The sequence below is a fragment of the Magnolia sinica genome, chromosome 19 (assembly GCF_029962835.1).
Source record: "Magnolia sinica isolate HGM2019 chromosome 19, MsV1, whole genome shotgun sequence".
Classification (NCBI taxonomy): domain Eukaryota; kingdom Viridiplantae; phylum Streptophyta; class Magnoliopsida; order Magnoliales; family Magnoliaceae; genus Magnolia; species Magnolia sinica.
The window spans coordinates 17,388,373-17,415,776 of NC_080591.1; the positions used below are offsets into that span (position 1 = coordinate 17,388,373).

At 39.1% G+C, this 27,404-nt stretch overlaps 1 protein-coding gene across 1 annotated transcript; it reads left to right on the plus strand.

Moving 5' to 3' along the window:
- Window positions 1-855: 855 nt before the first annotated feature.
- LOC131234390 (transmembrane 9 superfamily member 1-like) lies at window positions 856-26,981 on the plus strand. The gene is made up of 12 exons (XM_058231229.1): window positions 856-1,351; window positions 6,268-6,460; window positions 6,598-6,702; window positions 6,934-6,951; window positions 7,068-7,162; window positions 7,257-7,409; window positions 7,748-7,882; window positions 11,961-12,127; window positions 20,657-20,751; window positions 24,864-25,237; window positions 25,756-26,029; window positions 26,635-26,981. The coding sequence occupies exons 1-12, from the start codon at window positions 1,256-1,258 to the stop codon at window positions 26,700-26,702; spliced, it is 1,773 nt and encodes a 590-aa protein (XP_058087212.1). The 5' UTR covers window positions 856-1,255; the 3' UTR covers window positions 26,703-26,981.
- Window positions 26,982-27,404: the final 423 nt, after the last annotated feature.

Consider the following 27,404-nt stretch of genomic DNA (forward strand, 5'->3'; position numbering starts at 1 on the left):
AGACCAGGTTGAAGTAAAATACACAATCAGGCTCCATGGGTCCAAGTTGCAGGGTGTGCCAGCCCAGAAAGCCCAGGCCGGTCTCATTATATTTTCATAACAAGTATGAAGTATGGGATTTCTTTATTTTATAGCCCAGGTTTCAAATTCATGGGTTAAGTCCTCGGTCGAATCCTCATGGATAATCATTCCTGATGAAGAGTTTCAAACGCATGACTTAATGCATGACAATTAACCATCTGCTCTAAAAGCTTAAATTGATAAAGCATATTGAATTAATTCATTTATCTCAAAGTCCAGGCCTTAGATTCCTGGGTTAGGTCATAGGTTGAACCCTCATCGTAGCTCTCAAATCTATGGGTTCCGCCCCCTTGTGGGCCTCAAATTCATGGGTTCTGCCTTACATGAGCCACTGGCCTCACACGACTCCCAAATTCATGGGTTCTGCGAGCCACCCACCCCGAGTGTGCCCCTACATCCCACTTACCACCCCACTTGACCCTAGTATGAAAATGCCTCCGCTCGAGGAGATTAGAGTTTTGAGTTTATGGTGCCAGGGAGAAACTCTAATGGGCTGGCCAGCCTCATGGGCTTTTGCACTTTCGCACCTCTGTGTATAAACCGGTTCCATTTTAAGCAAGAGTCTGGACCTCGGGCCCGATACCCGGCCTAAGCCCAGTACGATGTAGATAAGACCGAAAGACCAACGTTTCAAGAAAATGCTGATTCCGGAGGATGCCACCCCGAACGTCAACTCGCCAACAGGAGCGGAGCGTTTCAAGGACGTTGGCACTGCATTAAAGGTTTTTAAGCTTTGCAGAAACTGGGCCATGATTCACTGATCCAGACCGTTGTTTTGTTAGTCCTCACCTGCCCCAGAATCTCCCAGGTTAGAAGATCTTAGCCACTCTTTTGCCCTGTTTCAATTGAAGGTCGACGGTCATGGCATTCTCAACTGGCTATTTACAGGCCGCAAGCTGAAATTCTTATAAACTCTCTCATCAAGTGGATTTTAGGTATATGGGCCATCTATGGTGGGACCAAACAGATCAACAGTCTGGATCATTGAACCATGGGCCCCACTTCCTTAAACTTAGAAATCCAAGTAGACCCTAAATCCTTGGGTCGAGGATGACATAAAGCATCCGATGGGAGAAAAACCAGGATCTTCCTCCCTCACCTCCTCCTGAGGTCGTTCTTTCCATTCGCAAGACTCCTCTACAACGGCAGATCGGACGCCACGTCATCCACAGCGATGCCTTCCACCGTCCGATCCTTCTCTCTCGTCTTCCTCCTCATTTTCCTCATCATCTCTGCCGCTCCTTCCACCGCTCTCGAATCTGATCACAAGGTACGTTCTCAAACTCTACCAATCTCTCTATTTCAAGGGATCAGCTTCGATCTTTAACCTTAGCTGGCTCAATCGCTATCAGATAGGCATTAAATCTTCTGCTCGCAATTGATTTCAGCTTCGATCAGATCTAGAGAATCGTCTGGTAGAAATTCTAGGGATTGCATAGCTTCTGTTCGATCTTTGGCTTCAGAGAGAGGTCTTTTCCGGAGAGTCATGGCTAGGGTTAGTTATATCTGGTTAGGGATGTTTGTAAACGTCGTTTTAGATCCTTTACTGCAAGAAGGAATTTGAGTTTTTCATATATAATTCCTGTCAGATCCGTTTCTTCTTTTGTATATTGTCATTTCGTTTCACTTTCTCAGTAGTTATCAGTAGAAGATTTTTCGGAATTTCTTAGAAATCGGGAATGCTCTGTGCTTGTTTGTTGTTGTTTTATCTTTTGGATTGTTGGAGTGCTTTTGCTGGCATTTTCTTCTTCTTCTTCTTTTGAATTTTAGCTGTGGTTCAATGCGATTGAATTCTAATCTGTGCAATAGGCATGGGTAGTTATCATGTGCTTCGATGAAAATTGGTCTGTACCATTCATCCAGTGGACTTGACTGTGGTAACGAATGGACGGTCTTAACTGTCCTAATCAACAACCTAATTGGATGGTGGCAAAGAACATTTCCGATGGTCTGCATTTGATGGGAAAAGGTCCATCGATTAGTAAACTGAGATTGTGTAGTTCATTTAAAGTTTTGTACAGTGGCCTCCACAGTGGGATCCTCTGATGGTCTGGATCATTTATTGGACCATTGTGTTACTTTTCAATGTTTTGGAGGAGAACATGATAAGTAGCAATGTGCACAGGATAGGTGACCTCTTTAATTGATGTTCCATTGACTTGTAAAAATATAGAGGATTTTGTGTGGTATAGTTATGCTTCTTAGAGGACTGGGAGTGGCACAACCCTTTTGCATGTCTACTTAAAAATAAGTTTATTTAGTTTTTGTGGGCAACATGCTGGATGAAGCTTGCTTGAGAGCTATTGAAGTCATTCCGGGGTATATGTACGCAGTGTTGATTGGATTGCTGTGTTTGATTGCGATAATGCAATGCTGACATCTTAGAAACTGACTTGAATTCTGACAACTTTTTGCTTCTGGGTTCTATTTTAGCATCACAAGTGGGATTCTGCCATTGCCAAAATTTTATTATCCTTCCATAAATGTGACTTTTTTTTTTTTGAGAGGCAACAAAACATTTATTAAGAAAACCGCAAAAGCGGAAAAGAATACAAAGCAACCAAAAAATAGAACAGAAAAGACAAATCTGCAGATCTAGCATTGATGTAGAGCGGGTCGTGGACACTTTCATGTCCAAGATGGACCAGAGAAGGCCCGATCGTAGGCGGAAGTGATTAGGACCGTCAGAACCCTAAAACAAGCATATCTTGCAAACAGGAATGAGTTATTCGACGTACCATATATGATTGTGGGATAGGAGAAGCTACTTTAGCCACCCAACCCCGCTACACCGGGTTGCCCCCGCCAAATTTGCAAGATTTCAACAGATCGACGGTCGAAAGTCCATTTTAATTTCGTTTTTATCATTTATAGTAAGTTTTAGTTCGATCATAACTCTTGATCCTTTAAGCTTTGGGAGTCGTGCCCGACATGAAAAGAGCTTAGAAAAATAAGGAGAATAACGTGGTTAGACCAAATTAGACACTTACTATTTTTGGCCGAAAACCATAAAGTCTAGTAGAAATCATGACCGTCTACTATTTATAGTAAGTCACATTTTTCAGGGAGTTTGAGTTTGAGTTTGATTCTAAAACATCTTCCTAGTTTTGGTATCACTATTTAAAGGATTGTAAATTCGTTTTTATCATCGATTAATCTATTTTCAAATTTATTAGAATTTATTTTTATTTTCTATTTTCTCTCGTGGATTCAAGGAATCTCTGTGAGGAGTCCAAAGAACCTCCGTGGATTCGGAGTAATTATCCCCTTGAGGAAGACGGTGATCGACCTCATCACGTCCATCCTTGCGTCAAGCATCCTGCACATATGGTGCCCACTCCGAAACTGAAGAAATAAACCAGAAAAATAATTCTTTCAAGTAAAGGCTTCTTATCTTGAAACCGCGCACTATTTCTATCCTTCCACAAAAACCAGAAATACCCAACGCGATCAGCCTCCAAACAACTTTTTACTCTTTCCCAGCACCTCCTCCTTGCAAAGCCCAAAGCAGCTGGTCAACCGACTCTGGCATGACCCAACAAAGCTGGAAAATGGAGAGAAAATGATCCCAAACTTCTCTCGCAAGAGGACAATGGATGAACAGATGATCTATAGTCTCTGCTTTCCTAGAACACATCGAACACATGTTTGGACTAACCATTCCTCTCCTTTGCAAACTATCAATAGTCGGCAGCCTTTTTTCTACCTGCCAACCAAAGAAAGGCTGCAACCCTCGGGGGAGCTCAATAATACCAATGTAGAAATGGAAAAGCAGAAGAGGTAATCGGCTTGGACATCATTTTGTTAAAAGAGCTAACCGAGAATACACCCGAACTATGCACCTTCCACACCATTGTGTCTAATTCTTGGCTTGACGGGACATAAAGCTTCAAGCGGTCCAACAAAGCGGTGAAATCCTCAACCTCTTCTTCCGATAAATTTTTTCTGCACTGAGGAGTCGATACAACAGCTCCAGTAGATAAAGAGATGCACTGCTCCACCAAAATAGATCGATCTTCACTTAATGGGCGGTCCCCGCACCACACATCCAACCAAAAAAGAATTCGGTTCCCCCTACCTAACGAAAAAGAAATATCTTGTCTGAATAAAGATTCGGATGAAACAATAGCTCTCCATACATACGAAGCCCAATAAAGAGAAGAAGATTTAATGCTCCAGCACCCTACTTGAATACCATACTTGGAAACCAGAATTTCCCTCCATAATTTACCTTCTTCAGCTCCAAATCTCCAACGCCACTTACCAGGGAGCGCCACATTCATTGTACTTAAATCTTTTAAACCAGACCAACCTTCACTAAACAGTTTACAAACTTCTTTCCAATTAAGTAAATGAAATTTCTGCTTCTCTTCATTTCCTTTCCATAAAAAAATCTCCTCCCATTTTATCAATCCTATCGAAAACCGCTTTAGGACACTTAAAGAGAGACATGAAGTATACCGGCAAGTTAGACAAGGGGCTGCTTTGAGGAGTAACAAGCGACCTCCGAAGGATAAATATTGGCGATTCCAAGACGAAAGCTTCCTTTCCACTCGTTCAATTACCTTGTCCCACAAGAACTTAATCGGTTTTCCGATACATAATGATAACCCCAAATGTGTTGTCAGAAAGCTTCCACTTTCACAAGCGAAAACCATCCCTAGCTGAAGCGCTATCTAATAGTCTATTAGATAGGTTAATTACAATCAATGAGTTAATCACCACAACACCTCCTGAAGTAAAATATCTATGATTCAATCACAAATATCATTAGTGCAACATGGTAAACAATATTATGTTATTATTAATTATTTGCTTATTATCCCAACTCAATTGAAGATCATGACTGGGAGGGTCCAAAGGGCAACTTTCCAGAAGCATACAATATGTGCTAATTTTACTATGTAAAAATCGCAATTTATTTGCTTAATTCGCATTATTCTAATTGATATATTTTCATGATTATCAAATGAGTTCCTCCCATTCAATTCATCAAATCACTCTCAAATATTTTGATTTAATCTCCAAGATAGGCATAAATCTTGTAAAAAATAAGATCCTAGCCTTCATCTATACTATGGGTGGAAACAGCCTGTGCTAGGGTTAGCCATAGCCTAGCCTTGGGTTGGTTTGGGTTGGGCTAAAAAGGCCTAGGACCCATAGGGCGAGGCCATGCCAAGGATGGCCTTATAACGTAAAGATTGAAATGATCAAAGGTTTGAAATAGTCCAATCGAAGGAATTATTGGGAGTATTCCCTCCATCCATGATGATCCCATCATATAAATGGTTTTGATAATTGACATATGACTCTGGATCTTAGAGTTCTTTAAACTACATATGTACATCGAATGGAAATCACTTACAAGTCACAAGTGTCTTTAAACCATCCGTTTTTTTTTTTTTTTTTGGGTATTACGTGGCCCGCTTGATAATTGGACTTGGCAAACAGGCCAAGGCGTTGGGACAAGATTTCAAACTTGGGCCTGGTCCTTGGGCCAAGCTTTGGAGCCCAAGCCTTGGCCCTACAGGATTAGGCCACCTGGTCCATTGTCACCCCTAATGTTTGCTTGAACTAAAACAAATGCATGAAAAATGTGACAAGAAGCAAAAAAAATTGAAAAATAATGGTGACCCACTTGATGATTGGACCAAGGTGAATGGCCCAGGCCAGGCCCGAGCATTGGTCCTAGATTTCATGTTGAGGCCTAGCCCTTGGGTTGAGTTTAGGAGCCCAAGCCTTGGCCCTAGAGGACCGGGCCTGCTAGGCTGCATAGCCCATTGCCACCCCTAATGTAGGATTGAACTAAAAAAATACATGAAAAATATGACGAAAAGTGGGGGAAAAAAAAAGCCTCTTAGGCTCTTAGAGGTTGTGGTGGGTGGGATATGCAGGGGCAAATTGGTTCGGATAAGGCCCTTATTGGTTGACATGGGTCGGAATGGGCTGATATGCCTACTGAATGTCGGAGTGGGCCATTCTACCCTTGTCGAGTAAGAATATGATGCAGCTGCATCAGCCGATATGACACAGATATTTGCAACCAACCATGCCTAAATGTCTTGTTGCCATACTTCTCTATTCAAATCTTGGTGTACTATTTTCTTCTTTCCAATATTTGGATGATTAAGCTGTTTTATGAATACTTTGGCTTTAACTAACAGTTTTCATGGTTTCTTCTTGCAGTATCAATTAGGTGACCCTGTTACCCTCTGGGTGAACAAGGTCGGTCCTTACAACAATCCTCAGGAAACATATAACTATTACAGTCTTCCATTCTGCCATTCATCCAGCAACCCGGCTCACAAATGGGGTGGACTTGGTGAAGTTTTGGGTGGAAATGAGCTTATCGACAGCCAGATTGAAATTAAATTTCAGAGTATGTAATCCTTGTTATCTTTTTCACCTTTTCAGTTTTTGTCCATTGGGTATGATAGACTATGACTTCAAGATGATCAAATGCAACGTCCAAGATGACCCTGATTTCTATTTTCATTTGACAACTTATCTTGACAGAAAATGTTGATCGGATCCTTATTTGTCGACTCGAATTGGACTCCTCAAAGGTGCAGCAGTTCAGGGATGCCATTGACAATGCATATTGGTTTGAGTTCTTCATGGGTACGCTATTGATTATGTTCTTGCTTTCCTGTCAGACTTTTTTCATCTGATTCCTACATTCTATAGGAGTTGAGCATGTGCTAATCCTTTTGTTTTCATGTTTTATATTTTACTGAATGATGTGGTTTCTGTTTCCCTAAATTCCTTTTTTTTTTTCTAAGAGTTCTTACTCTGCTATTCTGTGCATTTCTTCTCCTCTCCATTTCTGGATATGCTGATTACATGTTGCAGATGACTTGCCTTTATGGGGTATGTATGGATCAATGTTTGGTCAATGTCTCTTTTTTTTTTTTTTCGGTCCTCCCAGTGTTCTATCCGATTCTTTATGCTTGTGTTTAATCTGCTACATGTCTGTGGGAGATCAGGTTTTGTTGGTGATCGACGTCCTGATAAAAGCAATGAAAACAAGCATTTACTTTTAACTCACAAGACTATCATTGTTAGGTACAATGGAGATCAGGTCCGTGGCTTCTAACCAATGGTCCCTAGGGGTTGTTAATAGTAGTTTATCATGAGCTGATTTTGGGTTTGACATAAGGTTTCACTCCTTGCAGATTATTCACGTCAATCTGACTCAAGACAGCCCTAAACCTCTGGAAGTTGGGAAAACAGTTGACCTGACATATTCTGTCAAATGGGCTCCAACAAATATAACTTTTGCACGACGCTTTGATGTTTACTTGGACCACCCTTTTTTTGAGCACCAGGTAATTCTCTCCCTTTTCCTTTCTCGCAAGCGTCTGTCTTCCCTGATGACTGGCATAACCGGTGTCATGTGGGATTGGAAACTCAGCTTGCTATGTTATGTTATCAATTTCATTATGGTATAGCTATATGCTGCTGTACCAATATGAAAACTGTTGAGGAGCTTGTTAAGATGCCACTACTGAAGTTCACAGTTTTAAAGACATACTAATTTTTCATTGGATGTTATGGTTTTCTGTGCTTCAATTTTCTTCCTTTATTTTATGAATTTTGTACCTGTAATTTGGGGCAAGAAAGGCAACTTATTAAAAATGTAAAAAAACTGTTTGGATCTGTGCAGATTCACTGGTTCTCCATTTTCAATTCTTTCATGATGGTCATCTTCCTTACTGGCTTGGTAGCAATGATATTGATGCGGACTCTTAGAAATGACTATGCAAAATATGCTCATGAAGATGATGATCTAGAGACTCTGGTGACACTATCTCAACTTTGTGTGCTTGAACTTTCATCTTTTTTATTTTCCTCTCTTGGAAGATGTCGTTTCGCATCTCTACTAACAAGGGTTTATTTGCTTATTCTAAAAAAACAAGCTCACATTTTGAAAATAGACTGTTTGCTAATGCTCTAATTTTACCACTTATTTTTTTTAGAAGCTAGCAAAAAAGCAGTTAAAAAATAAGTGCTGGGGAGGTCACTTTTTCTTTAAGAGCTTATTTGGCTAAAGCGGGTGGACATTTTTGGTTAATTTTTGGACAAGTTTGTCCTTAAACTTTTTAAGTAATTCCTATCTTGCTCTTTTCTCTTCTCTTTATAATCTCTCTATGGTGGGCCCACATGATGAATGACACATATTGAAGGTGGGGCTCCACATGATGAATGGTCCACATTAAAGTGGACCCAGATAATGCATAGTCACATCAAAGGTGGGCCCCACATGAAGGATGCCCCACATCAAAGTGTGGCCCCACAAGATGGACGATCCACATCAAGCGGCCCCACCCAATGGACTCTCCACATCAAAGGTGGGACCCACATGATGGACGATCCACATCAAGCAGCCCCACCCAATGGATGCTTCACATCAAAGGTGGGACCCACATGATGGATGGTGGATATTGAAGGTGGGACCACATGATGGAAGGTTGACATCAAAGGTGGGCCCACATGATGAACGACCTTTATTGAAGGTTGGGCCCCACATGATGGATGGTCCACAACAAAGGTGGGATCCACATGATGGATGGCCCACATTAAAATGTGGCCTCGCATGGACTGTCCACATCAAGTGGGCCTCACATGATGGATGGTCCACAACAAAGGTGGGACCCACATGATGGACAGTGGACATCAAATGTGGGCCCACATGATGAACGACCCATATTGAAGGTGGCCCCCACATGATGAATGGTCCGCGTAAAGGTGGGCCCACATAATGCATGGTTCACATCAAATGCGGGCCCCACATTATGGATGACACATTAAAGTGTGTCCCAGCATGGACCAACCATGTTAAGTGGGCCCCACTTGACGAACGGTCCACATCTAAGGTCGGTCCCCCATGATGGATGATTGTCATTCAAGGTGGGCCCACAGCATGGATGGTTGACATCAAAGGTAGGCCCACATGATGAATGGTCCACATCAAGGTGGCCCACGTAATGGATGGAGTGGGCCTCACATGATGGATGGCTCACATCAAAGTGTGGCCTCTTGTGATGGATGGTCCACATCAACTGGGCCCCACCCAATGGATGGTCCACGCATGCTAGACGACCCATATTCAAAGTGTTCCAACATGATGGATGATCCATAGGTGCACCCCACACGATGGATGGTGGACATCAAAAGTGGGCCCCACATGGACAACTCACTTCGAAGGTGGGGCTGACGTGATTGACACATCAAATGTGGACTCCACGTGACGGGTAGTACGCATAAAACCAAAAAAAAAAAAAAAGGACAATTAACATTGATGGTGGGCCTCACATGATGGATGGCCTATGTCAAGGTGGGCTCCATGTAATGGACAATCCACATCAAAGGTCAACCCTTAATAATGAATGATCCACATCCAAGACAGGCCTCGCATGATAGACGGGCCCACTTTGAAGGTTTAGCTCACATGATGGATGATCCAAATCAAAGGTGGCCTCCATTTGATGGACGATCCACATCCAATGTTCGACATAATGGACGACCCAAATGTCTTAAACATGAAGATTGTAGCCATCTATTCTTTTTTCCATGTGGTGGCACAATCAATCTATGGTGAGACTCACTTAGACAACCGTTTGGATTGCTTTTATAATGGAGTTGTTGTAATCTTTTAAAATGATATCAAATACTCTTTAAAAAAGCTCTTAGTTGAACGTTTTATCAAACATGCTTATTTCCAATAACAACTTTTTAAAAAAAAAAACTAAAAAAAAAAACATGATTTTACCAAATGAGCTTATTTAAAAACAAGAGCTTGAACAAAAATAGCTTATTAGAGTAGCTCTTATTAGATTTTAGAGTAGAGATGCCAAATGAGCCCAAAGTTTGTGGATTTAAGTTTATTCCATCTTGAATCTCCTTGTAATTATTTCATACAAGCAATGTTGTTAAAATCCTATGATTTCAATTTACGATATACGATTTGAGTCGAATCTCAAGGAAAATGATTTTAATACAACCTTGAATCCCTTTCCATGCGAATACTTCTATGATTTGAATCCTATGATTTACGATTCAAATTATACTCATTCTCTTCTATTTTAAGCTTCACTTGGCTTTCATTTTTTTTTTTAAATTGCTGGGGGCTTTAAGAATCATTTAGAAAAGGTAAATTATTTTATTTTGTTCTTTATAAGAGATTAAATAATATATATTCTCTTCAACATCAAATCATGAAGCCTTTTTAATGATTTCTTAACATTAAATCATGATGAAGCCTTTTTAATGATTTTTTACTTCTTAACTGGTTGAAACACCAAATTGATTTGGAATGGTTTTATAAATGGTTATGATCATGTTGATTTATATGTATTGTGGAACGATGGTTATAAATCAAATATCTTTTTTTTGGTCGATCTACAAAAGCAAATGCTGCCTTTCGAACATGATACTACATTCAATAGAGGTAACAAGAACATAAATTATTGAAAGATCTTTGTATGTTTTTAAAGGAAAATTTCGTGAAAGACAAGAAAAAAGATAAAGAAAATGGAAAGATAAGAATCCTTTATCACTATCATGACATGGTATTAGTATTACTTGGTGCATTTGATGGTAAAAGGATGAGTGATGATTTTATTTTTTTTAAATAAATTTTAAGAAAATTATATATATAAAAAAACCTTCTGATTAGCGTTCAAAGTATCGATTTTGCTACAAGTTTTGCCAGCTGGGGATACAGAAACAATGTTGTTAATGCTAATTCCCAGAAATGTGGGGAAACGTTGGGAAAATGGTGGAAATTTTCAGTGAAACTTCAGGAGATGCTAAAATACATATTTGCATATTTAAGATTCAAATAATAGCGAAAAAGACATATTTTCATATTTAGGAATCAAATAATAAGTTTCCTGCCTAAAAGCATGTATTGTTGACACAGGGAAAAATGGGGAAAATGGCGGATCCATCCATGCATCCAACCATGCACATATATACATACAATCACACATGCATGATCCATTCATCCATCCATGCGTGCACACACACACACACACATCCATCCATCCTTGTGTGCATACATATACACACATACAAACATGCATTTCATCATACAACAATGCGGCCATAAACTCTTGCTCAGGTGGTAGACTCTCAAGAGTTTCAACATCGGGTCAAGGGTTCGAGTACCCATAGGTGGTGAAATTCCACTAAGGCGTGAGTGTGTGTGCATGCGAAAAAAAAAAAAAAAACAAACAAACAATGCAGCCATAAAAAAAATTTTGGAATGAACATTTTTTAATGAACAGATTTTTGGTAATATTGATACATTGGCGATATTATCGAAATATTGCTGATGCCTGGAATTTACAAAGTCCAAAATATTGGTGATACAAGATCTGGAATTTATGAAGTCGAAAATATTAGCGATACAAGAGACACCTGGAATTTACGAAGTCGAAAATATTAGTGATACGAGAGACACCTAGAATTTACAAAGTCGAAAATATTGGCGATACAAGAGACACTGGAATTTACACAGTCGAAAATATTGGCGATACATTTGGGAGATCGATACATTGGTGATACTTAATGATAAATCGTTGATACATGGAATTTTTGATACTGCTAGTGTTATTAGTATCACTACCAATGTTATCGATAATGCCGAGCTAGAGATACAAATAATATTGCGGATATTTCAATGATATTGGGGATGCTTCAAACAATGCTTATGATTTACGACATGATTTGTGATTTGATGCGATTCAACCCCTATTATGATTTGCGATACGATAATGATTTTGACAACATTGCATACAAGCGAGTAGCCCTAAGGTCATGTGATTCTTCGAACCTTTCATATCTTTATGTTCATGTGTTTGTTTCATATTCAGGAAAGAGATGTGAGTGAGGAGTCTGGATGGAAGCTTGTCCACGGGGATGTATTTCGGCCTCCTCGCAACTTGGTTGTACTTTCAGCTGTGGTTGGTACAGGTGCTCAGCTTGCGATGCTTGTTCTCCTCGTCATCTTGTTGGCTATCATTGGGATGTTGTACATTGGGTATGTGAACAATCTGAATTTTTATTATATTCCCAGTTTGAGAAATATATACCATATCGTTGATTGTTCTCCTCGTCATCTTATTGGCTATGATTGGGATGTCGTACATTGGGTATGTGAACCATCTGAGTTTTTATTATATTCGCAGTTTGAGAAATATATACCATTTCGTTGATTGTTGGTTATTTGAATGGCATAGCAGGATTCATGTAGCTGTCCCCAGTTAGTTGGGATGAGGCTTTGATGATAATGTTGATTGGTGGTTATTCATCAAACTTTTCTTTGCTATGAATATGATTATGCCTTTTGTGCAATTAATTCGGTTATATTCATTTTAATTATTAGCCTGTGTCTAGCTATGTTAAATTCATGCATCATGTTCATCATGACATGACAATTCATGAATTTGTTCATTTTGTTGTGTTAAGTTTCATAAGATGCGGATTCATAACATTTTACTCTCGACTTCCATCTATTACAAAAATGTCTTTGGAATAAATTCTTACAATGTAATTGCACTATAATTGTCTTCTTTTATTACCTGTTGGGCATGCCATCACGAGGTCTTCAAAATTTGATGTGGACATAATGCTTGAGCTCAAGTTGAACTTGAAGCATGTTTTGGGCATGTTTTAAATAGTGAATGGCGTGTAGTGTAGTGTTTACCCCCTTGAAGCGTGAGGCGTAACCTACATAGCATGTTACGCTGCACTACTAAATTTTTAATCAAGGTTGCACTTGGTTGTAACAATTCATGATATTCTGCATCAAATTAGATTGATTAATAATGATATTTAACAAAATTGAATGATATTTGGTGCAACCAAAAACAACCTAAAGTAATAGGAAATAGCAATGATTAAGTATAAAGGTAAAGAAAGAGCAACGAAACCGATTTAATATTGTTACTTGTATTATTTTACTACAAGTATTGAAAAGATTAATTATTATTATTATTTTTTAGAAAATAGAAAAATGCAACCAATCATTGAAAACAATAATTGATTTTAACGTTGTAGTGAAAAATAACTTGTAATGTGAGCTACATAGTGTGTAGTGTGGTCTATGTAGCATGTAGCATATGCAAATTATCATGTTGCATAGGCTATATGTGACTTAAGCTCAATGTGTTCCAAAACGGTAACGGTGGCCGTAACGGCCACCACCATTACCATTATGATATGGGCTGTTACGGCCGTTTTTATTTTTTGAAAAGACTGGTACAGGACCGTTACGGTCCGTTATGGGGCTGTTACAGACTGTTAGTGGACTGTTACAGTCCGTTATGGGGCCGTTACGGACCGTTATGGGACCGTGACGGCTGTTTTGACCCTGTAAAGCATAACGGTTATGACCGTTACCGTTATGTAATGGCCGTTACCATTACGTAACCGATTTTGAATACCTTGCTTAAGCTATTTTCGTGAGCTATGTAGCATTAAGGCTAGCGTAAGCTACACGCTACATAGCGTAGCTATTTAAAACACTGGTCTTGGGTGTTGTGACAGAGTGTTTAGTTACTTGAGCGCTCAATCAACTTGTAGGCTGAAGGCAATAATCTTGGCTCCTGTACAGGAGTAAGCAATTGTTCCTGCTCATCGCTAAAATGCCATCACCATTTGAATGAAAGGGCCCAATTTACTTGAATGTTGCTAATCTAATCTCATCTCCGTTTTCTGCTTTCAGCTGCTGAATGTCCATCTCTTCCTCCTTCCCAAAGAAGATTGCGCTGAATCTTTTGAAGACAGGAGGCTAACTATCTTGAAGAGGGAGAAATGTGGATTGGGAGTTTTGTTAGAGTTGCCTTAGTGAGAGCAAATTCACCCTCTCAGAGATAAATTTGATCTTTACCAAGCTGTTTCCTTTTTCTCAAACCTTTCAATGACTGGGTCCCAGTCTGTGATGAGACACATGAAGACATCTTTGCATCCCAGAACTACTTTGAGACTATCAACCAAAGTGTTGCTTCCACCCTGGCCATCCAACTCTTTCTTAAATTGAGCTGTTGGCTGGAGGCATCTTCAAAACTCCAAAGGATGAATTTGACGAACTGGATTTGATTCATGTCAACATTGCAAAAAATGATCATATCATCTGCAAATTGGAGAGGGGTCAATCATTCATTCTGCTCCAACACATTTCAGCATTTTTTCATTCACCACTTGACATGTTGTAGGTTTTCTCCTTATCTAATGTGGTGCATTGGATCCCACAATTCCACTTATTTCCCAAGAGTCATAACACTCCTTAGCGATAAGGATCCCTTCTAGTATTTAACACTTCTGAATGAAGGCCCCTTGGAAAGGGTACACAATCAGACCCACCAATTACTTCAGTCTATTAGAAAGAACTTCTGTAATAATCTTATACTTGCTCCCCTCTAGGCTTATTGGTCCAAAATTCAATAACTCATCATTTTTGGAAAATGAGGGTAATAGAAGTTTTGTCTGAGTCCCATGTTAAAATTTGCACCTTCCATAGAATTCTTTGAAAACTGCAATAGATCATTTTTCAACACATCCCAACATCCTTGATGAAAGCCTCAACTAAACAATCTTGCCCAGGAGCCTTGACACCATCTATCAAGAAGAACACGTTCTTGATTTCTTTTTTGAGAGGGCGCATCTAACTTGTTGGTCCTTTAAAGAGATAATGAAACGAAAGACCATTAAGAAGCGTTCTAGATACATGTCATGTTAGTATGTTAAACTCGGAGACTAATAATGGAAATTAGGTAAATTAATTAACAACCTTGATTATCTTGTGTATATGGTTCTGTGGATGTAGATAATCCTTAACTCATGGTGCATGGTCATGGGAATTGAAAATGCCATTAAGGGGCTAAGGATAGCATCGATGAGCTAAGCCTTGTTCTGTTTCATTAGCAGATGCTACACTTGTGAAACTCAAAGGGATTGGAGATAGCTGCCCAAAGGAGTGCTAATACTCTTAGGAACTTTCAATGCAAAATATCCGAATTCGTCTTGATCTTGCTTCAACATAATGATAACTCTGTTGTAGCTGTAAACATGATGTTTTGTGTGGATGTGTGTCTGCATGTAGGAGGAATGATTAGATACAATCAATTGAATGCTAAGTTACAATGCTGTACGGGGTCCACCATGATGTGCGTTTGACATCCACCCAGGCACCATCATGGATGTCAATCATGGCTGTGGAATATGGTGGGCTCTTGGAAAAATGGGCCTTAAGGTTGTTCGTAGAAGGATATGTTTATGGTAGCATGAGATAGGGCGGTTGTGTACATCCATGTGTGATGTATATGAGGAAATGTCCAAACTTTGGACGGGTTCGACTTGGTCAAGGATCTTATTTAGGTGGCAAGGATATTATGGGTGTTATTTGTCGATGAAGTAACTTGTTAAGATTGCCCTAGAGAGATCCCTCTATGCCAAAGAAAGCTAGGTGGCAATAGGCTGTAAGTGTATCAGTATGGAAGAGTAGTTTAGGTAGGTCCACCGAGTTTTATGCTCTAAGAAAGCTTTCTTGTTACACAAGAGTAGAAACCCTAGGCCAGCTGGTTCATGAGAAGAGAAAAAGAGTGAGCACTAATTGTTCTCCATCAGGTTTGGCAAAAATAAGCCTTCTCTAGACTTGAGGAAATGATCAATCTTAGCCCGTTGGGGCTGGGATTTACACCCCCTACGTGTGAGTATTGTGTGGACATGCCTAGTTAATTGGTTTTGTGATCGAGGTAGGCTTGTGTGTGCATATAGGTTAGAGCATAGTGTAAGCATATTCACAAGGCTAAGAAGAAGATGGACCATTATAAAGTTCAACTTTTTCTTGTAGTCTTTCTATGTGGGACAAAAAAAGGTGCTAGCATCATGGGATACCCAAAGGTTTGTTTTTGCTTGAAACTTATGTTAAAAATCCTCTTTTATTTATTTATTTATTTTTATTGATCTCTAACATGTGTTTCGGTGTTTTTGTATATGGTTTGAATATGTTACATAGTGGTATAATGTGTTTTGGTGTTTTTGTATGTGGTTTGAATATGTTACATATTGGTATCCTATATATCAAGATTCATGATTGACGAGAATGGTTTTAAAGGTTTTCATTCAACGTTTTGATCATGTTACAACCATTTTTAATCTATGTTCAAGAAAAATATCTCAATTCTCAACTTTGATTGCCAAGATCTTGTAGATTCCACATCTTAAATGTAGCTTTAATAACGTGTATAGAATATGTAGCTAAAATTTCAGCCCAATATGATGGTGGGATTAGTTGGAATTATGCTTTTACTAACTGTTTATAGAATATGGACCATAAAACATGATTTACAATACTCACAAAATGCACATCTATTTTTATATGCAATTATTAGTATTTCTTTATAATATGTATGAAAATTTTATCCAAATTTGATGGTTGGATTGATCGGAATCACTTTTCTATTGAAAGCTTGAAAATCAAGAGCAGCAAGTTCGACTCTCTAGATCTTACAATATACGGATTTAATAAACGTGAAATTTGAACTATAGATGGACATTTTCATGTAGAATGCACATCTAAAATTTTAGATTAATTTGGGATTGATGGGAATAACATGTTTTCTCCGACATGTGATCAAAATCCTCCGCAGGAGCTGCTTCCCACGTGTGAAATACCCCATGCTTATTCCACAACCTTTTGACCATGGGTTATCTACAGAGGCGAGAGAAGGTTTTCGAACTAGAATTTGTGTACTCTCCTCTAATGATTCTATCCCCCTTGCTCGGATTTCCACTTCCCAACTGGTTGTTGAAGACTCTAGGGTAGAACGTTGGGAGGACCGATTAGCTTTAGATGATGACTCCATACTCGATGACATGTTGGAAGCACTTGAGGAAGAAGTCTCAAACGCAGAAGCTACGAATGTAGAAGATGGGGTTCTACCTCTGGAAGTTGTGGATACAGAGGAAGATTTGCTTTAAGAGTCGTTGGTGGTTACTCTGTTATGTGCCTCAAAAGTGTTGCCAGAGATTAAATCGATAAACCAAGCCACAAAAATTACAATCCAGGAAAGTGTCTTGGAGGGTAACCTAAATATTTCTCAAGCACGGATCAAATGGTCGGCATGTCTATCGGGGCCAGAGAGGAAGATGTATATGACTTATTTCAATTTGTTAGAAGAAAAAGGGCCCAAAGGATTCATGAAGGAAAATTACTGAAGGCAAGAAAGTCTTCGAGGGGGTGGAGAGCCTTATTGAGCCTGGAGTGCTCCATCAATTACGAATCCTTGAGTAAGGGTAGTGGCAACAAGAGGGTGAGATTGGGAAGAGCTAGTGACCAATGTTAGTCCTCTCTTGGAACGTTACGGGTTGGCCTGCAAGCTGAAGATGGCTCAAGTAAAGAAGATCTGCAAGAAATCGAAGGTAGACAATTGTTTCGCTTCAGGAAATGAAACTCCAAAACATTGACTAAGTTATGTTGAAATCCATTTGGGGTAGGCCAAATTCAAATTGGGTTTGTGACAACCTAGCTTCGGAAACCCGAGTTCACTCGACCCAGTTGCTGAGTCGAGGGTTAACTCAATGGGAAGACAAACGTATGCACTCATTCAATATAATTATTCCAAAATATACCAAACTATAATAATCATCATCCACAAGAAACTATCAAGCATCGAAATGGCTGATATCCAACCCATGTTCAAATACAATAAAAATAATAACTTTAAACAAAATGATTCTTTGACAGATCTTCTGGATTGCATTTCTCAAAATCATCACTCCACTCACGAAGAATCAGCCCATTTTCCTTTTCCTGGATGGTTTTCCAATCAACAGAATGAGCTAATAGCCCAACAAATAATCGTACGCATGATTCACAACATAAGCACCATATGGAGTGCATAAACAAATATTTTAATATGCCAACTATCATATAATAGTTTATCCAATGAACTACCAGGGCCATGGCTGCGCACAACGTTCGGCCTGCTAACACCCATCCGATTGAGACCTACACAAATCCATCACTCGTAGGAGTGCACTCACATCTTGTGAACAGGCCGACTTAGGGTTTCTCACGTACAACGTGTAACTGAGTAGTCTGGCAATGAGTGGCCCCACTTTGGAGCTGGCCAAACCCCTTCCCTAACCTTGACCGTGGTCTAAGGAGGGTGCCCTATTGGTACCAAATCGGGTTCCATTGGGAACTCTACCTAAGAATTTAAGGGATGACTCAATCCTTGAGTTATCTGAAATTCTCAGAATGATTACTTATCATTCATATAATCATCACAATATATGGTAGTTGCATACTTAGCAGATGTTAATCAAGTTATCACAGATCAGCAAATGTATGTAGGAAATGATATGTATTGCATACGGGAAAGATCCATTCATGTAAGTGACTACTTACCCAAAGTGTCTATTCTTCACTTGTCCACTTAGGCTTCTTGATCATCTCCTCGATGATCTGATGGCTAGAATCTGGTTTACGTTCTTTGGATTTTATTTTTTTTGTCATGACTAGATTTCAAACATTAAGTCAATGTCTTCCCTTAGGGTTCATTTACTGACAATAAAGCCAAATTGGTAATTAGTCCAAGATCAATCCAATGATTGGCTAATCCGGTCCATAATTCTTAGATCTAAGCCGTAGATGACACATTTTATAACAATATATACATTTTCCCACAATCTAACCGTATATCAAATGTATAATCCTTTTCTGGCGTCAAGATCTTTCTTTTAGAATGGTGAGATATTAAGATACATCCGATCTGATCGTTAATTTTTTGATATATCACAATTTTGGATCTAATGGTCCAGATCGATCTCGGATCAGGTGGTTTGGTCGGGTGGATCTTACTTTCCTTAAGTAAAATCCCTTAATTGGGTGATTAGACCTTTAATCAACGATTGAATTAGATCAGGTCATAAATTTAACCGTCCATATCATCTTTTTGATCTTTTTCCTAATTTCTATTGTTCGGATCCAAGATTGGCCTAGGGATTGAGATTTGATTACAAGAGAGAGATTTAGGGTGAGGTGTGCTCTAAGTAGCATACATATTCCATCATCATGCTACAGTGATGTGGGTCTGACATGCATGGATCACAAAATCCAAGTCGTCCACTGAACTACTCAAGTTGATAGCTTTATTCTAAAATTTGTTACAAGGTCAAACGATGAGTGGTTAGAAAGATACAGATCTTGACCATTCCATGTTCATGAAGGTGCATTTAGAAAGCGTACTCCTTTTTTCAAGTGTATGCATGCCACGCATGTGTGCACCACATTTGCTTGATCTAACGTGATCAGAGGGTATCATTTCGATGCTCTTGATGCAAGTTACTAGGGAAAAATGCTCCAAGTGGTAAAAAATGCATGATGGATGAGATATATGACTTTCATGATGATGGGCCATGGATGTGCACATGATAAACCACATTTCCACGTACAAAAGGAGATCTAACCACATGAATTATTAGATCTAACCATAACAAGAATATTAGAATAATCTATTTGCCTGATGGTCCACCACAACGTGCTAAGTTATCAATTAATCACAGCCATCCACTTTCTTGGCCTTAGATATGGAGTTGTACTCATAATTAAATTATGGAAATTATATCATCTTAAAGTTAATGTAATAGGGAACAATGTGAATGGTGGTCATTAGGTGGATCATGAGATCAAATGGTTAATTTCAGCGATCTGGTCTTGATAATCTTGATCCCTAGGCCAATCTTGGATATGAACCATAGAAATTAGGAAAAAGATCAAAATGATGATTTGGACCATTAAATTTATGATCTGGTTCAATTCAACCGTTGATCAAAGGTCTAATCACCCAATTAAGGAATTTTATTTAAGGAAAATAAGATCCATCGAACCAAACCACCTGATCAAAGATTGATCTGGATCATTGGATCGAAGATTGTGATATATATTAAGAAAATTAATGGTCATATCAGTTAGATCTTAACATCTCATAGATCGTCCCCAAAAATGGATTATACCTTTGATGTGCGATTAGGTTTGTGGAAAAATGTGTATATTGTTATAAAATGGGCCATCTACGGTTTGCATCTAAGAATCATGGACCAGATTAGCTGATCATCAGCTAGATCCTGGACTAATTATCAATTTTGCCTATATTCTAAGTAAATGAACCCTAAGTAAGGGAAGACATTGACTTAAGTAAACGAAGTGTTGCTTTTATTTCTATGGATGTTATGGCTTTTGTTTCATGTTTGCAACTTCTCTTTTGAAGACATGGCAATTCTTCTCGCTTTTGCTTGACGAATTTGTGATTTTTTCCTTTCTCCTTGTGGATGGATATGAATTCGGAGATTGCCATGTATAGTTCATCTTTCCTCTAATACTTTCCCCTTCTTCAATCTACTACTATTCCATAGCCCCTTGCTTTACCTGGTCTCAAGTTGCTTGTGATTATGCATGGCACTTTCAAATGTGTTTCTCTTGTATGCACATCTGCTTTTTTAGTTCTCTTCTTCATTTTGTTGGATTAGTTTCTTCTAATTATTATCTATTATGTTTTCTCAGACGAGGAGCAATTGTCACAACTTTCATTATCTGTTATGCTCTTACATCATTTATTTCGGGTTATGTTAGTGGTGGACTTTACTCCCGCAATGGCGGTATGGATTTCAAACTGGTCTTATTTCCTTGTTGGTTCATGTTGATACTCTGGAACTTTTGAAATGTGGGTATGTACTTGATTTCACTTAGAAATAATGGTGCTATGTGTCAGTCATAAAGATTATAATTTTTCCTTCATGTCCAATGTTATCTCTCAGCCAATGTTAGTGAAACAAGATCAGAGTGGCTGGCTGGTCCTACCCAATGATTGGAATTAGTAATAGCAGTTTAGTGCTGGTTCGGAACCTTAGTTGTACAAACCTTCCACCCACATGCTGCTTCTGTTTTGAATTGCACTTCATACTTGGACTTCTGCTTCCTAGCTATTTATACTTGCTAACATTTTCAATAGATGCTTGCTTCCTCACCTGAATTTATTGTATATATACGTAATATGTATCTTTACCTAGCATAGGTTTGTGTTTTAGTTTCCCATGTTTTCACTTACCAGAATCAGGGAAGTTTTTGATAGACTTTACCAGTCTTTACTTTGGCAAGTAGAATTTTAATGTCAAGTTGCCTTATCCTCTTCCTAGCTCTCACTGCCTTATCTCTACGCCAGTTACGATACACTAAATGTCCTATATGTATAAAGAGCCCAAGCTTTAGGAGAATGTTTCGGAGCAATGGGATTTATCAGAACTATGGAAAAAGCAATAACTATTAAAATGGTATTTCATTTCAAACATACTGTGGAAAATAAATCTCAAAACTACACAAATATAGACATGTGAAATGAGAGAACGCAATTATTAACAGAGCATGACTTTTATTTCATTGGTAGTCCCACAAGAGAATGAGAAACTTGCAAAAACTCATTCATTAAGATTTCACATTAAGTAGCTAATCAATGAAGTTCCATATTTAAAGAGAGGCACATTTTGTTCATTCAGGAGTTGTTGTATATACTAAAAACATAACGAGTGTATAATTTGTTTAAAATGTGTTAAAACGTTTTCTATGAAGTTTCTCCAAATAACTCAAGTATTTGTAGCAATTTTATTTTATTATATATTTTTTTTCTGCTGTATTGTTTTGTTATTCCCATGTTACTAATAATTTGATTTGGTTAAAAGTGTCTAAATGATTGTGTGATCGAGTCAACCTATCAAGTGAACAACACGACTATTGAGATTGAGAATAAAGACCATGGGACCCACAAATAAATTTGTGAAGCTTGCTTAGAATTATCTGAAAAGCATGATTCATTATGATAATGGAAATTCTATTGAAAAGGAAAATAAGCCACATAAAGCAAAGGTCGTAGTGTCCCTGAAGTGAACGCAAGGGTTGAAGTGAACGCAAGGGTTTGGTGTCAGCCCATAAGCAAATACACTGCCTCTTTACTTATATGATTAAACAAATTAATTAACCTAGAATAGAGATCCCTATTTCATTAGAAGTGAACAAGGGCATTTAAAAAGAGACATGAAGTACAATGGCATATTAAAAAATGCCGAATTGATGAGAGTTGGCCTCCCTCCCAAAGACATGTATCTGCATTTCCAACTAGCTATCTTTCTTTCAATTCTTTCTATCACCTTGTCCCATAGATGGATAGCAGGCTTCCCTAAACATAGGGGCAACATGTATTCCCAACATTTCGCTTTTAGCCACATTAACCTTAAGCCCAAAAACTGCTTCTAAGCAAACAAAAATTTTGCGCAGATTGTCCACCGCAATCTCATATGCATTACAAAACATAATTGTATCATCCACATACTGTAGATAAGTAATTTTACTGTAGATAACTAATTTTAGGTCCACTATCAGCAACTTGGAAGCCACTGACGATACCTTGCTCCTCTCCCCTTGCTAGCATCCTACTGAACACATCACCAACCACAACGAAAAGATATGGAGAGAGGGGATCACCTTGTTAGCAAACTGTTAACCAAAATGGAAAAAGAGGCCAATTGAATGCACGAGTGCACCCAGTTCCTACACTTCTGGCCACACCCTATCTTATCTAGCATGTAATCTAAGAAATCCCATTCAACGTGATCATAAGCTTTGTGGTGATCGAGCTTGCAAACCAAACCACTCTTCTTCTGTCTGAGTCACGAGTTGATGCATTCGTGAGTGATAAGGGCCGTATCCGGATTCTGTCTTCTCCCATAGCAAAAGCTCCTTGATTTGCAAAAATGACTTTAGAGGGTTTTTGCTTGGATCTTGTAGGGACCGCCTAATAGATTTATAGGGCTGAAATATTTCAACTGTTCTGCTCCTTTGATTTGGGGATGAGGGCTATGAAGGAGGCCCAATTTGCCCAATTTCAACCGTCAGCTTACTGCACTCAAAAAATTCTGCGATAAAGTCCATCACATCCCTTTCCACGAAATGCTAGACGTTTTTTTCTTTTTTTTTTTTTTTTTTTTTTTTTTTTGTTGTTGCCAAGCGAGTCAATAGCAGCTTTCACCTCTTCAACTGTGCATTGGACCTTGAGGGAGGCAGCCTCCACTTCTGATAGTCTCTGGAAAGGGAGATAATAGAGACACAGCCTATTCCAATTATCACTGGATAGAAGATTTTTATAAAAGGAGACTATAGCATCACAAATCTTGTCTTTGACCATAGTCCTCTACCCATCAACAATTAGAGAGCTAATAGGGTTGCTCCGGCTCGGCCGCTCGTGATACTATGAAAAAAGCGAGTATTTTTATCTCCTGCTTTGAGCCACACTGCTCTTGATCATTGTCTCCCCTTGATTCCCTCTTCCTTAGACCAGGTGGCGTACTTGGCTTGCAAAGCAACCCTTTTCTCCCAATCTTCCTCTGAAATAATGCCTGATTCCTCCCAAATATCTAACTCCCTAGATTTCAAAAGCCATTTCATCAAATTCAGCCTCACGAGCCCCTAGAATATCTTTTTTCCATATCCTTAACTTTTCTTTCAACAAAAGTTTTCTGCATAAACAAAATCCAGTATATCCTTCATCAGCTATCGAGCTCCATCAATCTGCTCGATAGTCCTTGAAACCCTTGATTTTGACTGATGCCAATTCAAACTTGAGAGGTTTGGGACCCCAATTATCCGAAGGCACTTCCAAAACAATCGGGTGATGGTTAAATATGGTTCTTGGCAAGCCTCAACAAAATAGCGTTGTGTTGACTGTTTGACCAGGTGTATTTAGCACCCAGTAACAGATGGTCCACCAGATCTTGTCTGCCCACCCAATCCAAAAACCTCCTCATGCTGTTGTTGACCCAACCACCTGTAGACTTCTCCTATGCAAATTGAATCACATTAAAATCCCCACCTATGCACCACTGGTAACTCCATTTCTGTCTAACACCATGCAATTCCAACCAAAACTCATCCCTTAGATCTCACTTCTCTGGAGCCATGGACTGATCGCTGCTTGAAAAATCGTGGAATGACTGAAGTTTTGAACAGATATAGATATTGGGTTGCACGTGCCATTACTTATGAAGTGTGCAGGCATAAAGTCGATCTCCATACGAGCCGTAGCTGAGACATGTGCTGGGGATAAGACGATAGGCCTTTGGAAAATCCACCTCTGCCTCGCCTCATGTTGAGACCAGATTCGTCGAAAGGACCAGCGAGCCTTTCTCTTTGAATGTTGAATGAAGCGGGAAGGACCAGATTCGTCAAAAGATCACCAATATTGCTCGGCATAACCCATGGAATGTTGAATAAAGCGAGAAAATATTCCCACAACTGGAAGGTGAAGGGGCAATTAATAAACATGTGGTCTATTGACTTGGCCATTTTCATGCATAAGGCGTAGACATTGGGGATAATCATGAAGCTCTTTTGAAGGTTGTCTATCATAGATCATTTTAACCTACTTCCAAAAGTACGCTGAAATGGGTTAACCAAAATTTTAATTTAAACCTAAATGAGAAGCCTGATTTTTTGCTTTTATCCTTGCCTGTTTTCTAGAATTTTTAAGCATTTTTTGTTGCTTCTCTTCAATTAGTCTTCTGTAATTTCCAAGTCTTTTTTCCCCTACCCGATTAGTTTTGGTTCAATCAAACCTGGTGTATGCTGATCATCAAGATGGGTGACCCGACTGGTTGAGTGGTCAGTCTGTTTTGTAAGAACATTGCTCATGCATTTTCTTAAGCCTTATATTACATCTTTTCAGGTAAAAACTGGATAAAGTCAATGGTCCTCACAGCATCCCTTTTCCCATTTATGTGCTTTGGAATTGGATTCATACTAAACACAGTTGCCATATTCTACGGATCTCTAGCTGCTATTCCTTTTGGGACAATGGTTGTTGTATTTGTCATTTGGGCATTCATTTCTTTTCCTCTGGCACTTCTTGGTACGGTCGTTGGCAGAAACTGGAGTGGTTCTCCAAACAATCCCTGCCGTGTGAAGACCATTCCTCGTCCGATTCCTGAGAAGAAATGGTATCTCACACCTTCTGTCATCTCACTGATGGGAGGGCTGCTTCCATTCGGCAGCATATTCATTGAAATGTATTTTATGTTCACATCCTTCTGGAATTACAAGGTAGTCATTATCCTCTCTCCTTTTTCCTTGGCGCTTTTTTTTCTTTGAATGGTACAAAAGCAGGTTCTGAAAGGATCCAAGTCAAAATCTTTTCAATCATATTTAATACAGGACTGAAGGCAATTTGCAAAAAGAGACTGAAGAGATTCAGACATGGTTCTTGTGTTTGAGATCCTGACCATTCATCAAGTGGGACTCACCAGGAATGGTCCTGGCCTGGAAGTCAGGTTTATCCACTCGTCAGATTCACCACACATGGATGAAGAAAAGGATGGTTAAAGAAAAAAAAAATTAAAACAGTCAATATTCAGCATACATGTGTGGCCCACCTAACGAGTGGCCCATATCTGGTACAAAGGTGCTATTTGGGCACATGTGCTGCGAATTGCCTCTGCAATCTCTCAGATGAAATGCCTTAATATTTCTAGCTTTAATAATAGGCATGCCAGTATGCAGCGTGTGCTGCATGAAACATTGTTACCTGATGGTACTCATCTTTGTCGTTCTTCCTTATGCAGGTGTACTATGTCTATGGTTTTATGTTACTGGTTTTCCTGATTCTCGTAATTGTCACCATCTGTGTTACTATTGTGGGTACATATTTCTTGCTCAATGCTGAGAACTATCATTGGCAATGGACTTCATTCTTCTCAGCGGCATCCACAGCTGTCTACGTATACCTTTACTCCATCTACTATTACCACGTGAAGACCAAGATGTCGGGCTTCTTCCAGACCAGCTTCTATTTTGGCTATACATTGATGTTTTGTCTTGGTTTAGGAATTCTCTGCGGTGAGTTGTTCTTCTGTTCATTTTTGTCGGAAGTCAACTCTCAAAATATGACGATATTCCTCTTGAAATGATATGTGCTGAGGCGCTTCGCTTTGTGCAAGGATTAAATATGTGATTGGCGGCACATGCATGCCTGCCTGCTAATGCGGCAGTACGAGGGGTCTTGGCAACCCATCAGATGGGGCCACCGTGAACATGTCCTGGCCCTAAAAATCAGAAGTTCTACTCATCAGATGGAGCACATATATGTTGAATATGTACCTTTGGTCATCGTTTTTTTAATGGTCCATTGTTGTCAGTCTAATGTGTTGATTGACCTGATTATTGAGGCATAACATGCTCATGGTGGGTCGCACCTGATGAATGGCATCCATCTCACATGTGCTATGCTGGCATGTTTGCCACAAATTCCATCTTCAATCTTTTGCAGTAGCACTTCTCTGTATAGTTATATCTTCATATTGATTATGCCAAGGTTATCTTTTATCGTTTTGGTTCTGGTAGGCTCCTCTATTCTATGTTTTGAAGATGTGGGTTTTTCAAATATGTGCGCTACCACTGCTTCTGATCTTGCACTGATTTCTGTTTTCTGGGAATATGTTCAGGAGCTGTGGGTTATTTGGGCTCTACTCTGTTTGTAAGGAGGATATACAGAAACATCAAATGTGACTAGTGAAGTTAGGACTCAGGCAAAACACTGAGAGAACTAGAAGGCCTGATTCATTTGATGCATACAAGTGTGTCAGAAGAGCTGGTCACCTGATGTACCTGACACAGAGAGAAGTAAACAGGGTTTTCAGGTGGCTGTGTATCTTTTTGGATTTTGGAGGCTTTGCATTTTTTGGCTGTAAGTGAAAGCCTTCCTATCTAGAGCAGAGATAGTGTTATATCTAGAAAATCATATTTGACTCTCACTTTTAATGTGTTTACATCACCTTTGCTTTGGCAGGCAGTCTTTCATCTTCTCTTTTTCTTTTTTCTGTTTATTAATATTTATCTTCGCTTCATCTCTTGGCTATTTGATAGATGTGTACTACGTGTTCATTTTACTTTTATTGGTTATTTGTTTTTGTTAAAATCATGAGATTCTTGAGAATATATTGTAATGTACCTGTCCTTATTCTGCATTGGCCATGCATGCATAATTTTGAGTTGAGGATTTGATGTACAATGTCCAGAAAAAACATGCCCACATTGGAAGATCATATGGATCCATTTGTTGGCCTCATCTTTTAAGTTGAATGTGGACTTTTTTATGTTCTTTTTCTTAACCGCCTATTTGCAATTAGGCCAGGGTTTCCGTTGTACATGTGGGGCCTGTGGTTCAGTAATCCAGACTGTTGGTCTGATGGGGCTTCTATGGATGGACCATGCC